The following is a 16,800-nucleotide window of genomic DNA, read 5'->3' as shown; positions in this document are numbered from 1 at the left end:
TTAGTTAAGGATAAATTGAAGATGTGGGTCAGTGCTATAATTATGTTTTGTGGTACAACTTTTAATATCTTTGTTGGTATTTCATCTATTCCACAACTAAGTTTGGATTGAAAAGAAGAAAGAATTTGTTTGACTTCATCAGCAGAAGTGGGGCGCAAAAAAATGGATTCACTGATAGGATTTGAAAGATAATCTGAAAATTTGGTACTTGTATTAGGAATTTTATCCACCAGATTTGATGCTATTGAAGAGAAATATTCATTGAAGTAGTTAGCCTTATCAATATTCTGTATAAGTACTTCATCACCTTTAACAAGATGGGACTGTTCATTGCATCTGGTTTTACCTAATAATTGATTTAAAATGTTCCAGGTTTTTTTCAGGTTATTTTTGTGCTTTAATAGTAAAGTTTTAAAATAGTTTTGTTTTTTCAGCTTTAGTGACCTGGTATAAAAGTTTCTTAGAGCATTGTAGTTAGATTTGTTTTTTTCAGAAGATTTTCTAAGATATTTTTTGTATGCCAGTTGTTTCATTCTGTGAAGATCACTGAGTTCATGATCATACCAGCATTTTGTTGTTACATTTCTTACAGATTTCACTGGAAAACTGCTTTTAAATACTTCAACGTAATTATTGAAAAGCATGTTATAAGCTACATCAGTGTTGGTTTCATTCATGATGTTATTAATGTTGAGCTTAGATAATTTTTCTACAAAATGACACATGTTAATGTTGCTGTAGCATCTTTTCTCTTTGTTTAATGAAAGTTCTTCTATTGAACCTAATTGAGTGCATTGTATTACAGGCAGATGGTCAGCGATGCAGTCAACTATTATACCAGCATTTGTTTTGGCATTATAGACATTTGTCCATATGTGATCAATACATGTGGTACTGGATGAAGTAATTCTAGTTGGTTTAGTTATCAATGGATGGAAGCTGTGTTCAAACATAGCATCAGCATAGTTGCTGGTGTGACAATTATTATGGTCCAATAAATTGTAATTAAAATCTCCCATTATGAAACATTGTGCATTTGATTTTGATATTGTTTTTATTGTAGGAAGGAGTGATTGTAGAAACTCAGAGTTGGCAGCAGCAAGTGATTGAGGAGATCTATATATAGTACCACAAGTTAACTTTTTCTTGTTTACAAATATATCAACAAAAAGGGATTCAAAAATTTTTTCTTTCATAATAGTCAGGTCATTTCTTACAGAGAACATAATGCTATCTTTTATGTACAGAGCCACTCCTCCACCCCTTTGTTTACATCTACTATTTGCGAGAAAAACATACCCTTCTAAGGAGGTAAATTCACCAGTTTGGTTTACTTTAAGCCATGTTTCATTAATAGATATAATATGTGGTTTAACTGTCATTGACGTTACAAGTGCCTGCAATTTTGAGAAATTCTTTGGGTTTGATAAAGATCTAATGTTAAGGTGCATAGTTATTAGGGATTGGTTTATTTGCATATTTGTTACCAAAAAATGTACTTTGTTAGAATACATATACACATCATTAGCTTGAAAACAAGGTTCGAGTTCTTCAGTATTTACAACTTCATTTTCAAGTGATGAAAAAAGTTCATTAAGCAATGTAGGCTCTTGGTTGAGAAGTTGTGCTGTTTTGATTGAAAAAAGTTGGGTAAATATAATATCACTACAGTTGAAAAACGGTAAAGAGTTATGTAAACAGTTTGTACAGAAATAAGATCTATCAGTCTGAGTTAAGTTTGTACATTTAAAATGATTAGAAAAATTACATACACTGCAGGAGATGGACTTCTGGTTGCTGCGAACAACTTTCTCACAGATGTTACATGTAGGCATAGATAATATGGACTTACCTGTGTAGCTGTGAAGAAATCAACCGAACATGATATTTAAATACAGCCTACTGCTGAGTATACAAACAAGCAGAAAAATATGCTAAAATTTGAACAATAATCAAAAGTATATTATCAATAGTTTAAAGTAGTTTAACAAGGTAATTAAGGTAATATAATACAGTTGAGGTTGACTGGAGGTTTTAAAGTTATGTCAGCATATTGCTAGCTGACTTTAAGAAATGCTATATCAAAAAGCAGTACTTTTCAGTACTGCATCTAAAATAGGTTTTAACATTTCAACTCTCAACAGTTAAGGAGCTTAATGTATGGAAGAAATCATTTAAATAATTAATATTAATTGCTTAACTTTGTTATGTCATCTTCAGTCTGAATCCAATGCTTTTTGTCGTGGACATACGCATAAATTTTTCCATTGAATGAGAAAACATTACTTTTTCCCAATTTCTCCTTGGCCTGATTCAGCAATGCTAGCCTTCTTTTGGTGAGGGACTCAGTTATGGCCATCCCGCTTCCTTTAAGTTTGCGTTTTGAGTTGAAGATCAGATCTCGAGTTGACCTCCTAGTAAATTTCACAATTATTGGTACATTTTCAGTTCTGTTAGATAAAGGGTGGCAAGTACTTATGTCCCAATCTGTGATGTTTAAATCTAACTTTTCATTTATGGTTTGGATAACAAAATTAGTAAAAAAAGAAGGAGCAGAGCGACTGATTGATTCCTTAGGCATGGCTGAGCATCCATGAAGAATCAAGCAGTCACGTCTGGTATACTGTTCTTGGTCATCCATTTTATTTTCAATTTTCTTCATGGCAGAAGACATCATGTTGAATTTATTGACCAGATGGTCAATTCTTTTGTCAAGTCGTTCCACATCAGGATTTTTTTGTAAATCTGCAAAACAGGATGTACCATTAGAGTCAGCTTTTGGTTTAGGAATTTCAGTCAGGTACTTCCCTTTTATTGTCTTTTGCTCCTTTTGAATTTCCTTGATTTCTTCAGACAATTGCTTCAGCATGCATTTAACTTCATCCATTTTTCTTTGCAAGGTAATTGAAGCAGCAAGAAGTATTAGGCAAGATTAAAACTACTTAAATTTTCCGGTTTTTAAATACAAGCTACCTAGGCTTCCATCCTTATTCAAATAGCTACTATATTAATTAATTTATCCATTTTGAGTAAGGTCTATTTATAGTAGTCTAGTTGTGGGCCTCAATATATCATTGCATCGATGGATCTTTGTTGTAGGGATTCTGACATTTACTTTAATGTCTCAGGAAGGGAAGGTTGGGAAATGAAGGTTTGACATTGTTTGCTATTATCCGAATAATTTCCCTTCCTTTTATTGACGCACTGGTTTACCGTATGTTTCAGTATACTGTAGCCTGCAACAGTATTCTCTTGTCTGACTCATTGGAACATTTGTATTTTTTTTTTGCCTAAACGAAGAATTGAAACCTCAAGAGTTTTCAAAAGAATAAGTTTTCAAAAAAAGTGGAGTTAACATAGCCTATATATACCACGAATTTTTGGCAAAACTATTCTTTGAACCGTTTCATCATTAATATTGCTCTTTAATTTGAGGGCCTTTCCAGTCACAAATGGCGTAAAATAGTGTTATGTCTTGGCACCCATTCTGTTTAGCATGATGTTTCCAGTTACACTAACAGATGCTTTTAAACATGAAGATTGCAACAGTATTTCAATTCGTTATCGTTTTGATCAAACTATTTACTTTGAGACGTTTCAAAGCAACCACCTATGTGACAAAAACAATCGTTCACGAAATTTGGTATGTTGTTGACTGTGCTCTGATTACCCTGATTGCCTGTTTCAAAAATGGAATTTAACAACGAATGATTTAGTTTGTTACTGCTTGCGATAATTTAGGGCTAACAATCAGCACTAAAACAAACGTGGCAATGTGCCAACTAGCCCATGAAAACTATAGTGGTGAAACATTCATCATTCTAAATAATCAGAGACTTCATGCCTGTCAAAGCTTCAAATATGTCTGAATAAGAATCCTTTCTGACAAAGCCACCGTTGAGTTGGAAATTAACAATAGAATAGCCAAAGCATCTATCATCGTTGATAGATTGAAGTGCAGTGTGTGCGAGAGGAGTGGCATGAGGCTGTCCACAGCTGCAAGTCTATAAAACTGTTATTCTGACCGCCCATTTTTATGCGTGTGAGGTCTGGATTCTTAAAAGGAAACAGAGGAGGTAAGTAAACTATTTCCACCTTTCTTGCCTCAGAAAATTACTCAAGATTCGATAGCCGGACAAATTTTCAAAAATGGAAATTTTTATTTGAGCTAACATATCCAGCACTGTCACCATCATCATCAGCACGTCACCATCTCTGTCACCTCAACTTTTTATCAACGAAGCTGACGTACAAGACATCTCTGCGGCTGCTTGGGCGGACCATAAATGGAGTTTTGAATGGAAGTCAACCGCCACCAGACTCTATTCGCTCATCCCCGACGCCGACACACGCCCCATCGGTCTAACACTACCAAGACAGGCATGGGTGCGCCTCAACCGTCTCCGTACGGGCGTCGGGCTTTTCCGCTCAACCATGTACCAATGGGGAATGGCCTCTTCCTCCTCCTGTGAATGTGGTGCCGAGGAAAAGACCGCAGACCACATCATCAATGACTGCTCCATCTTCAAGCCACCTAACGGAGTGGAAGGTCTGCGTATCATGGATGATAAAACCAAAGACTGGCTGCTCTCTAGTAGCCTTCCAGTGTAGTCCGGGAACATCGTGAATCTGGGGTGGTAAAAGAATAGACCCTCGGCCCCAGACGCTCACACGACGACGACAACCATCATAACGAAAACACAAGTTAAATTGGTAGATTATATCTAACGGATGCCAAACCATCGCATTTTAAAACAACCGTTGTACGGAAAACGTACTAACGGCAGAGGCCAAGTCGGTGATCAAAGAAAACACTTCAAAAGCGCTTTGAAAGCCTCTATGAAGAAATTCTTTATCGATGTTAATTCTTAAGAAAACTGAGCCGCAGAACGACCAAAATAACGCAGTTATATTTCTGAAGGTGTATAATTAGCAAAGTAAAAACGTACGGTACGCTGTCAAAAAACTGAAACAGTGCAAGGCTCGACCCTTGACTTAGAACTCCAGCCAAGCAACCTTCCAGTGTTCATCCTGCAGCAAAATCTTCATCGCGCAGATAGGCCTCATCAGCCATCTTCAAACCAATGCACGCCAACCACATATTAAAGCCTGATTCAGATCTGATTGATTGAATCTTTATCCTTGGACAGGGAAAGCTTCTTGCAGAGCTTAATCCTGGCAGTTTCGCATAGCCTACTTGTAGAGGTTTGAATCAATGGCGCAGGCCCTGTCACCGAGATTGACAGAGTGAAGTTTCCGATTGTTGAAGTCTTGTTGCTGGAGAATTATTCCATCCATTAGATGCCGCTGAATGGAGAGCAGTTCTTAAAGGGCGTTGATCAAGTGCACACCCCTAGAGTAGAAACAGCGGCGCTTGATCTTGAAGCTTCTTCGTTCCAGAAGTCACCCGCTAACCAACTAACCAACTGATTTGTTGACCATCTTCAGAAACGAAAGGCTAATATTCCTCCAAGTACAATTGCAATTTATAATTTGGCTTAAGTATGCTTCTGTGTCATTTTGATAAAGTGTCCAAGTCAATCCTTATACGTAAAAACTTGCATCTTTTAATAATACACTGTAAAAACACTCCTTGCAGATTCCTACCGCTACTGATAACTCAGGGAAAGTTATGGTTGAGATTCCTGTCAATCCTCCTCCTCTCATGCTTGGCGAAGGAAACTACGAACACAGATACATAGCTGTGGATACTGCTGGAAACCACGACACTTGCAAATTCACCATAAGTGTAAAGGGTAGGCCTATAAGCTTTTATCATTTTTTTTTTCTAAAGGGTATAAGTAGGCCTATCAACAAAATTAACAAAAACCACACATTAGACGCGGAGAATGACATTCATTGTGCTCTTTGCAATGCTCTTTCACGTATTCATGAGTTGTGAAGCTTGTGATTGTTTTTATCTTGACAACATTGACAGTTAAATGCATTGGCTCTGATATTTTGAATATTGTCACGATTCTTTCTATCTCTTACCACGAAAGAGACTTGGGAAGAATTAATGACGACCGAAAAGCAGTCAATTAAATGGTCGAATAGTTCTACTAATGAGGATGATAAATGAAAATTCTTGAAACGGCTCAACTCTTCCAGCAAATAATCAAAGTAACAATGAACAGAAATAGATTCCAACGCTTGTAACTCTTACTAGACTTGAACGTGATTCACTCACAGCTCTTCATATAACTCTAATCTAGATCACAACTTATAATAGCACCAATTCTCATCTACTCGTATTCAATAACTTCAACTCTCAATCAACAATAATTTCATTATAATCTTTACATCTATTACCAACTACAACTACATTTTATAATAGTAATAATTTGCGCAAATTACACCACTATTTATAGTAGGTTTGTTGGTCTAGTAACTTCGAGAAGGTACAATAATCTTACATTATAAGAACTCATTGTTCTGGTCAAGTTTCACTACACGTAAACATCTTTATGACGTCACAACAACCCTGGCAAGTTATGAGAAGCTTCAAGACCTGCACGTACGGAGAAGCTTCTAGAAATACGCCACATAATAGTGATTTCGGATGCTAAGGATTTCGCAGTCAGAGGTCATTATAGGACAGTAACCAATAATAACATATCATATAAGAATTTTACAATTAAAACAGTACGCTCGCTCCAGACATAATGTAGCCTGTCCTGAGGCTTCGCATAATGATTGTGAAAATATATTCCTTGAATAAAATAGTTTTCATCAAAGTTCATCATTTTTAGCATGAAAAAGAATATTAGAGGCTAAAGAGTTTATTACTAGTGAGAGTTTAGTTTCTCGTCTAAGACTTAGATTAAAATATTAATGCAAACGAACTCGACATATAGGGGAGAAATTGAGATTTAAATATCGACTAAAAGGGACAATAGGATGAAAAAGGTTGGGAACCCTTGTCTAACCCTGCTTTGTTGTATGAAAATGACATTAAATAACACAATATTACTCTATAAGCATATTTCTTTACACAAAACAATATTGTTAGAGGTTAGTGGCCCACGGGCACTTCCGCATTATTAAATCTGGCTTGCATGAGATAAAGTTTGAACATCCCGGCTTTATCACAATAAATAGTTCTCTTTTAAGCTCAACATGTTCTTGTGTTGCTTCCCATTTTTTCAATGTGTTAGTATATAAAAAAGCTTTTCGCTTCAAGTTCCTGTGGATTAATTATATAAACCGGTCATCAAAACGACTGCAACTAGTTGACACATCGTTTCAATTTTTAAAAGTTTATTCGCAATTTCAAAGATTTGCAGTTGAAAATGGTAACATTGAAGCACTTTTTAATGTTTTTGCAGTGATTCGTTGTCTTTCATTGAAGCAATATCTGACAGACAACTTGGTAAAAGTTGTGAACTCCTCATGTGATAATTTATTCGGATCCCTTGTTCATCTAAAATGCCTCGATGGAACAAGACGTGGTGATGACGAATTATACATTAAGTGTAAGCAAGATGGCAAATGGAGTGGTGATTATTTCTGTCCTACACAAGCATCAACCACACCAGCCAAATTTAAATTAGGTAACGAGTTTATTTGAAAAGTACAATCAGAACTAAAAGTGCATAGCTTCAATAGAGGAAACTGATCAATGATCATCATCATGCTTCACTTGATTTTTTTCGTCTGTAAAAAAAACTAAAGGAAAAATCAATAATTTGTTGTCATATGGTGCATTTATACTATATTGACAATGACAAAAGTTAAATGAAAAGCTTGTATTTTATTTATCTAGAGTTAACCACAACAAAAAACCTCATTATAATTCAAAACAATATAACCAATGAAGTCATACTTGAACCAATTCAAACAACCAAATTTTTTAGTTATAATCTTGGCATAATGGATTATTGTGTGATTTGTCTTTTGACATTTCAGCCGAATTTTCAAGACCAATTGCGTTCTACAGTACATAGTAGTTTAGCATGAGCAGTTGAGCTTGAGCACATACTTTCTCGTTTCTCTTGTTTGGAAAGAGAAAACTAAATCTTAAAGAGTGGTGTAGGCCTATGCAAGAGGATTTTCAAACCGACAAAAACGTTAATGTCTCATGTCGAATTTGCAAACTGAAGAAAGTTTATGTAAATTTGCATCAGTCTTGTATGATAGCGTTGGTTGCTATATTTCTGTTAGGTTTGCATAACTATGAATTATCGCAATCAATAAATATAATTTCATCATTTAGCTTCTCAATTTTTTATTAACAGCAAAAGTCAAGTATAGACTTTGCCTTTTCTTAGATGCAAATGCTGCAGGGTGGCTAAAATTATAACCTTTTATTATTGTATGCACCCTAGTTAAAACGTGTCCACCATTTACTTTATACATCATCTTGGTTGAGTTGTTCAACTTATCTTTTTAAATTTCAAACGTGTTTTGTAAGCTCATGGAATTCATACTTCATAACAATTCAGTGGGTTAAATATTAGGCTTGCAGGACTGGGACAAAACATCTGCAGATAATTAGCTTTGCACACTTTGTTTTACATAGGCCATCAAATGTAATAAAATGTAATTTATGACTAAGATTTTAGTACAAAATTCAAGGTGTCATCACTTTGCATTCTGGAAACATCAACCGCTTGTTATCATTTTAATAAATTGACATTTTTAAAATTCTTATTTCTATGCAATGCTTCAGAAAATTCATTCAATGCAACTTTGTTGAACACTTCCACTACATCCAACATTAAGTTTCCTTTTGTAACAGCCATTTCAATGATGCTCGCTGTACTGATTGTTATTGGTGTAGCCGGGTGTTACAAGTATTACAGGTTAGCAAGTACGATCATACTAATAAAATTGCATAGCTTAGGCTACCGTACCTCATAATAATTTAGTATTTTTCTGCAAAACCGGTAAAGATGTTTATAGGCAATAATTAATCTTCTGTTAATTTATTTTTCAATAAATGTATATAGCATATTAATTTTGGATTATGGTAACTTTGAAAATTGATTCATTGCACTTACTGAAGATACTTTTGCAGCTGAAGACTAAACTTTAACTTCGCAAAAGAGCACCAAGAAATGCAAAAAAACGACAAATAGGCTAATTTTTTTTTCGAAATAGGCAAACACTTAGTTTACGCACGAAATTAACAAGTTGAAAAAGAAAGCTGTTGAAACTAACGTAGATGCAACCTTTAAATTACTGGAAGATTTTGTCCATTAAGCAGTTAAGGGTTAAAGAGCAGTTTAAAGATCCATGTTTGAAAGATCTGTCTGTATTTAATGGAGAGAAGTTTAAAAACTTTAGAAGGTATGGCAACTTTAGCTGAACAATGTTTGCTTATGATTTCTCTCGTGGGACATCGGGGCCTAGGGTTCATCCTTTTACCACCCCTGATGCCCTGTGAGTTGCAGTCTCTGGTTGTTGCCATTCGCTTCATAAATTGAATTACCAGGACTCACCACGAGGAGGTTGGCAACATGAGTCCCATTGCTCATGATGAAAAGCAGGCGATCGAAAGCCGTTCTTCTATTGAGTCTTCTGAATTTGGTTGATACACTACAGGGCAACACATTCTTGTGCGACCTAGTTATATATTGAAAGATCTGATACGTTGAACTGGGTTGTATACTGGAGGGACATAAGAGGATGGTCCGCTGTTTGGGGCTTGGTACCACAGAAACATGTAACTGTTCCCGTGTTGTAGCCCCATTTTAGCATTGCATATTTAGTACCGCCAACATCGGTTTGGAGTCGATCTAAGGTTTTTCACTTTTCCCATGCGAGCGTTTGCTCTTGGGGAAGGGACTATGACGGTGAAACCTTCACTTCTGGGTATGATGGAGATGGGTCATTTTTGAATTGTCGTTTCCATTGCATAAGCTTTGTTTCATTTTTTTGTTGAGATCAGTGACTAAACGTGTGTTAGGAAGTTAGTTTCTTGATTTTAACCGGGTCTGTGCAGAAGTTTGTCGATAGAAAGGGTGTCTTTCGTAACATGTTTGCTTTCGCCTTCAACTTCACAGTTAACACCTAATGCCTGGTGGTGCACTATTGTTACGAACAATCGTTTCCCATATCAAACGTCACATAAAACTGTTCAACCTCTAAAGTCTAATTAACCTGGCGTCTTACGTCATAGAATATTGCTGGAAATGATGAAATGTTGCATTATTCCGTTTTACCTCATGTGTCAAGTATTTTAGTGCGTAGGCCTACGTATTCCGGCTCCTTTAGTGCTTCTGTCCTATCTTGAAATACAATTCATGAAGAGACTTCAAAAGTGTGTTTCGCTCGGTATCATCGCATACAGACGAAGGATCTGGGAATTTTATCTTACAACTTTCCCACGAAGATATTACGGTTTTCCACTGTGACCAAATACCAGTAAGCATATAAACTTTGCTGATATTTGTAGGCTTCAGACATGCAGCAACAAGGCGACAAAAATGCTTGGGTCGGGAGTTGAGTTTCCATTGGGTGACAGGATTTGTTCTAAGCATGGCATGCATATTCTGCCATGGAGTAGCACAGAGCGAATGATGAGTCATTTTGAGGTTATGTGGGATTGTGCCCACACCCAGAGTTGGTTTGGTTTCTCAAGACAATGTTTCTGGTGTTAACCTAGCATTTGTGTTTTCGATGTGATTTTTGTAGCAAAAAGTACGGTCGAGTGTCACTACTTGGTAGACGGGGTTGACTGTTCCTGACCAGGATATTTAAGAGTCCTTGTAGGTTCTATGCTTTTACGGTGGAAAGAGCATACTTGTCTCTTTGAAGGGTTGGCTTTGAGGCAGGCATGGATGAACCATTTTAAAAGTAGGTGGGCCCAGAGGCGCAGCTGTCAAAGTCAATCCAACTTCTGGGGGGCTTCGCCCTCCAGACTCCCACAACATTGTTGCATTCCTAATACTTGAAATCGTTTTTACATTGTGTTTTCATGATTGCATTTCGTGCCAACAAGCAAAAATGTTCTATTTTTGGGCCCAATTTGGCCAAAAAAATTACAAAATTGTTAAATTGCTTTTGATCGCTGTACAAAACATGGCGATGTATGCACACAAATGAAAATGCAACAATACACACACAGTTATAATACCACCTGGGAGTAATAATCTACAGCATTATACAGTACGTGCATACGTAATGATATCATTGTTTTGACCATAGAGATCATAGAGAATAAGTATATGGATTGATAGATTGCTCCACCAACCACACGCAACCACACCCACACGTGCTGCCCATCAATAGTGGGCTCAACAGAAAATTTTAAAGATTGGATTTCATCATTGAGTTATAAAAGATAATCAAACTAGTGCGTATCAAATGAGTGAAGAACTTTTTTTTTTGGAACTCTCTCTCTGATTTGCCGTTTTCGCTACCTTTTCAAAGAAATTTGGCTTTCGAAAGTGGGTGGGCCAGACCCACCCAGAAAATAAAGTAGGTGGGCACAGGTCCACGAGGCCCACGTGGTTCCTCCATGTCTGCTTTGAGGTGATTGTTTGTGTATTGTTGGGTGAACTCCTTGAGGAACTTTGTGAGGTTTTGTTCTGCAGTAACAAAGGTCTTTTCCTGTGACAATATGCAAAGATCATCGGCGTATATCAAGGGCTTTCCAAACGTTTTTGCTGGAAACCTCTTTTAAGCTCCTAAAAATACTCGCGACCCCTCACGATTAAAATGATAAACAGAGCGAAATATAGCCTGCATTTGTGATACATATTGAAAAGCTTAATTTAAACGAAAACAAGCTACCGGTAGGCCTACTCGAAACCTAGCCTACTATTTTACATCTAGCTTACTGCACTGGAAATAAAACAAAAAAGCATGTCATTTATTCAGTGTGATGGGTGCGATTGCTTTCTGTTACAAAGTAAATCCAGCAATAATTCAATGTTCCAGAATGCTGGTCTCAAGACGGTTTCAATGTTGCTTAGGCTGGAACCGCAGGCCTATTTTGTTTTAATTGACGTTAATGTTGAAAACGCTGACTCGAACAGATAAGTTACTACAAACGGCAGGAGAGTGGTTACTGCCGAGTGAGGTAATGATAGATATTCCAATCTAATGTTTAGTGCAAAGTGTGAAGCTTTTTAAAAAAAAATCAACTTAGTATCAAAAGATAGATCAGCACGTTCTTCCTGAGATTTAAGAGAACAATGCTAGGTAGGCCTACTTTGTTTTTGTTTTTTTGGATCCAGTCTACTTTAGTAATGTCCAATTCTGAAAGAAAATACTTTTGAAACTGTTTTAACACATTTGACAAATGGTCGATAACCAGAGATTTAAACAATGTTTGATTCCACATCACTGTTAGCCAAAAACTCTTCAGTAAATGAAAATATAAAGCTTTGGTAGAAAGTTTGCTTTGCTGAATAATAGAGAAATAAAACAGAGTAGGTTAACCTTAGCGGGTTTAACCTACTTTTTTTACACACAAAAAATATAACATAATTAAAATAAACTCAAACGTTTTCGACACGTACGTGTGTCCTCATCAGGAATTAAATCTGCAACATACATAAAATGAAAAGTCAATGGTATGTTAAAAGTCAAAAAGTATGTTAAATGAAAATATTTCACATAAACCATTTTGAAGCTTTTGTTTTCTGATGTTTAATTGTTTGATGAATGCACCAATATCAGATTTTAATGATGATGTAAGATTTCAATAACACTGGTATTTTCTCATGGGAGGGACAAATTAAACTCATTCAGTTTTTCAAGAAAATCTGACATTTTGCATAATTTCAAAAGCCAGATGTCATTTCGAAAATGTTGAACCAAGTCTGAGTTTAAGCTTTGAACTGTGAAAATCACTTCATTTCACAACGTAGTGAAAGGGCTTTAAACTGCGATTCCATTTCACCACATAAACTTGCAAAAAAGTGGTATTGAGTGCACGAATTTTAATAAAGTTAATAACAGTCACATGATCTTGCACAGAAGTGGAAATATGCATTACTTTGTGAAAATAAAATTATAGTAACGGTGCAAGAAAACTTCCTTGAGGAAGTCAGTTCCGTTGATGCCAGGGACTTGTGTTAGAATTTAGGACAACTTAAAATCGTCTATTGTGAATAAGGTTGCCAGATGTTCACTATTTTAGTGAACAAATCACTATTTTAAGAAAATGTTTACTGTAAACTATTTTGCTAATAGTGATAGTGAACATGTTCACTATTCTGCAATTCTTAACAATTCTGTCCACAATTAATTTCTGTCAACAATTCTGTCAATATATTTTAGTCAATGACCATGGATTAACCAGTAACCATACACTTCTGCTGCTAATATAGAGAATAAAAGCACATGTCATGTCTTATTTTGCCAAAGCCAGGCTTGGCCAGCACGAAGTCCAACAGTAGAGTGTACAGCCTAGGTAGCTGACAAACTGAAAGCCACTAGCCCGAGCAACTAATAGCCTATAAGTTTGGCCGCTTAATAGTTTATAGACTATGTAGGCCAGCTACTCAATCATGTGTGTGATGTGGCAAATAAGTTAAAATCATCGCTGGAAAAGTGGACTAACTTTTTTCAGAAAAAAAAAACTGCATCTAACTTGTAAATAGTTGTCCAGTATGCAATGTCTATCCCTGTATCTAATGCCAATGTTGAGAGAATTTTCAGTGTTATGGGTAACATATGGACAGACGAGCGAAACCGTTTAGCTCAGCGATTCCCAACCTGTGGGTCGCAACCCCAACTGGGGTCGCCTGACAATTTGCTTGGGGTCTCCTGAGGCCTTCTGAAAAGTTTAGAATTTCATTAGTTTACAAATCTAGAAAGTTAACTCTTAACAATGGGCAGCTCACCATAGAGTGCACCGCGATTTTACTAGACTCTAATAAAAATCGCGATTTTACCATAGTTTGTCTAGAAACTAAACAAACCAGAACACGCTGGGCAAAAATAATGCATTTTTTAAGCAAAAGTTGGACGTGAGGTCGCGATTTTTGTTGATATTTGTGAGGAAAAAGTTGAATTTGCAAACATTGAGCAGCTAGGACGCAAGTTGAGAGCTAGGCTATTATTTCTGCATCAGTTGATAGCCTAGACAAGCCAGTGTAGGCTCAGTGGCGTAGCAGCCACTTGGCAGTTCTGGCTCTGCGCCAGGGGCAGCAGGATACAAAGGGGCGGAAAAATGAGGCTGCACAGTGAATTCACCATCAGAGTTGAAGATGTTCCTGAGAATGCACAAGAGGAGTTTATTGAACTTATTACCAGCGAAGCAGCAAAAACTGATTTTTCGTCAATGTCAATTACCAAATTTTGAATCAAAAGTTTGCAGTCATATCCCGTTCTGTCTGAGATCGCATTGCGCCTGATTCTTCCTTTTCCAACAACATAGGAAACAGGCTTTTCAAGCTTGTTGGTTATCAAATCTAAATACAGGAGCAGACTTGATGCAGAAGATGATCTGCGTTGTGCTCATGCAAAGACTGCTCCAAGGATTTCAGATCTGGCTAAAAAGAAGCAAGCACAGCCTTCTCACTGAACAAATTGTGGTGTTGATTTGTTGTGTTGTTTATTTATTTATTTAGAAGTCAAATGTAATATATAGCCTAGTAGCCTACTAGTTAGCTCCAAAAGTGCAGTGAAGGAGGATCAACCCAACTAATTTTATCCATGGGGTCACCGCAACTTGGCAAATGTTATAAAAAGGGTCACAGCAGGTCACAGCAAGGGTCAAAGGGTAAAAGGGGCAAAAGGGTCACAGCACCAAAAGGTTGGGAACCGTTGGTTTAGCTGTTTATTCTATTAAAAGTGAACTGTGTGTAGCCTACTCTTCAACATACCTTTTAGCTGCTTAGAATTTAAAGAACAAATTTATGCAAACAAACTTTTATTGAAGGCAGCACAGTCGCATGAAAAGTGTGTTAATTAAACTACATCAGCAAGTAGGGAGGAAGAACAAGTAGGGGAGGAAGAACAAGTACCTTCACGTGGTCCCCCCGTCAGTAACATACGAAATTATACAAAATACGTATGCGAAACGAAACTTGTCAAACAAGAGCTAATGAGACTGCTCAGTGCAGGGTGGGTAGGGAAATGCCCTTTTCAGGGCACGGCAGTGCTCGAACTGTCGAAAAGTACCGACGACCCACCGTACTGCAGCTGAACACCGAGGGCATCACGGCCAGCAAGCTCAACATCATCGAGCACCTGGCCACCAAGCATCAAGCCCTCATCATCCTCCTCCAGGAGACTCACTGTACATCTGTGGATAAGTTGGTAATAACCAACTTCACACTCGCAGGCGCAACCTGCAGCAGGAAACACGGCCTCGCCACGTTTGTCCATGACCGGCTGAGCTGGTCCTTGGTTGACCAATCCCAAGCTCAATCGGAGATCGAGTGGCTTTGTGTAGATGTAGCAGGCTACAACATCGTCAATGTCTACAAGCCTCCACCTTCGCGGATAACATCAACAGCCATCCCAGTGTTCCCCCAACCCAGCCTCTACGCTGGCGATTTTAACTGCCACCACGCTGACTGGGGCTACAACTCCATCAACAACGACGGAGAAAGTCTGGCCGCTTGGGCAACCAACAACAACCTCGCCCTCTTATACGATCCTAAGGGCGCACCGAGCTTCCACTCCGGTCGTTGGAACACTGGCACGAACCCAGACCTGGCTTTCGCAAGTGATGAACCCGATGATCGCCAGCCGGACAGACGTGTGCTAGAGAAGTTCCCAAGGTCTCAACACCGACCCTCGCTAATCACGGCCCCCTTGTTTGCCACACCTATTCCGAGCAAGCCTGTCAAGCGATGGAACTCCAGAAAGGCCGATTGGGAATACTACAGCTTCCTCACAAACGAAGCTACGCAGTACCTCCCATCCCCACACACCATCAAAGTGGATGAAGCCTACCAGGACTTCTGTGATGCAATCATATCTGCGGCAAAAGACTCCATCCCGCGAGGTCGACGGAAAAACTACATACCTTGCTGGGATGTGGAGTGCGACAGGCTCTACCGCGACTTCCTCCGTTCCCCCCAGGGCACCGCCACCACCAACTCAGCAACAGCCCTGCTGGCAAGATTGGATTCAAAGAGGAAGAAGCGCTGGACAGAAGCCATAGACTCAATCGACTTCACGCACTCCAGCCGCACAGCATGGAGTACACTCAACAACCTCACTGGCAGATCACGTGCCTCTCGTCGCCAATGCCCCATTTCAGCAAATGCCATCGCCTCACAACTTGTAAAAAATGGAGTGCACAGAACGAGAGACCGTGAATCAGACAAGTCCGTCCTCAAGGAAATGACGGACCTCTGGAAGGTCCCAACACCTGTCGAGGGCAACATCTCTGGTGAGTTTACCCCAGAAGAATTTGCCTCCGCCCTCCAGCACCTAAAGCCAGGCAAATCCCCGGGCCTTGACCACCTATGCCCGGAACTAATACTCCAAGCTGCCCCCTCTATGAGGTCCTGGTTAAAAGACTTCCTTTCCTGCTGCTTGCGTCACCTGCGCATCCCAAGAATCTGGAGAAGAGCCCTAGTGGTTGCAGTCCCAAAGCCGAAGAAGCCCCCAGGGGATCCGAAGAGCTACCGTCCCATCTCTCTGCTCTGTATCCCCTTCAAGATACTCGAAAGACTTATCTACGCCCGTGTCGAACCGATAATAGATCCTCAGCTCCCTCGGGAACAAGCCGGCTTTCGCCACGGTAGATCAACTGTAGACCAGGTCACTCTGATGACCCAAGACATCGAGGACAGCTTCTCGGCAAAAAAGAAGGCTGGCGCCGTGTTTGTCGATCTCACGGCTGCCTACGACACTGTATGGCACAGCGGCCTTACCTGCAAACTA

At 38.6% G+C, this 16,800-nt stretch overlaps 1 protein-coding gene across 1 annotated transcript in view; it reads left to right on the top strand.

Annotated features, from left to right (window-relative positions):
• LOC145788465 (low-density lipoprotein receptor-related protein 5-like) overlaps window positions 1–9,536 on the top strand; it is a 111,875-nt gene extending 102,339 nt beyond the window's left edge. The window contains exons 15-18 of the mRNA XM_082600230.1: window positions 5,600–5,756; window positions 7,329–7,499; window positions 8,672–8,804; window positions 9,437–9,536. Coding sequence (XP_082456356.1) covers window positions 5,600–5,756; window positions 7,329–7,499; window positions 8,672–8,804; window positions 9,437–9,536 — 561 coding nt within the window. The remainder of the gene's footprint in view (window positions 1–5,599; window positions 5,757–7,328; window positions 7,500–8,671; window positions 8,805–9,436) is intronic.
• Window positions 9,537–16,800: the final 7,264 nt, after the last annotated feature.

The sequence above is a fragment of the Aplidium turbinatum genome, chromosome 2 (genome assembly GCF_918807975.1).
Source record: "Aplidium turbinatum chromosome 2, kaAplTurb1.1, whole genome shotgun sequence".
Classification (NCBI taxonomy): Eukaryota; Metazoa; Chordata; class Ascidiacea; order Aplousobranchia; family Polyclinidae; genus Aplidium; species Aplidium turbinatum.
Note: the sequence above shows the minus strand (reverse complement) of the source record. Positions and strands in the feature narration are given on the sequence as shown.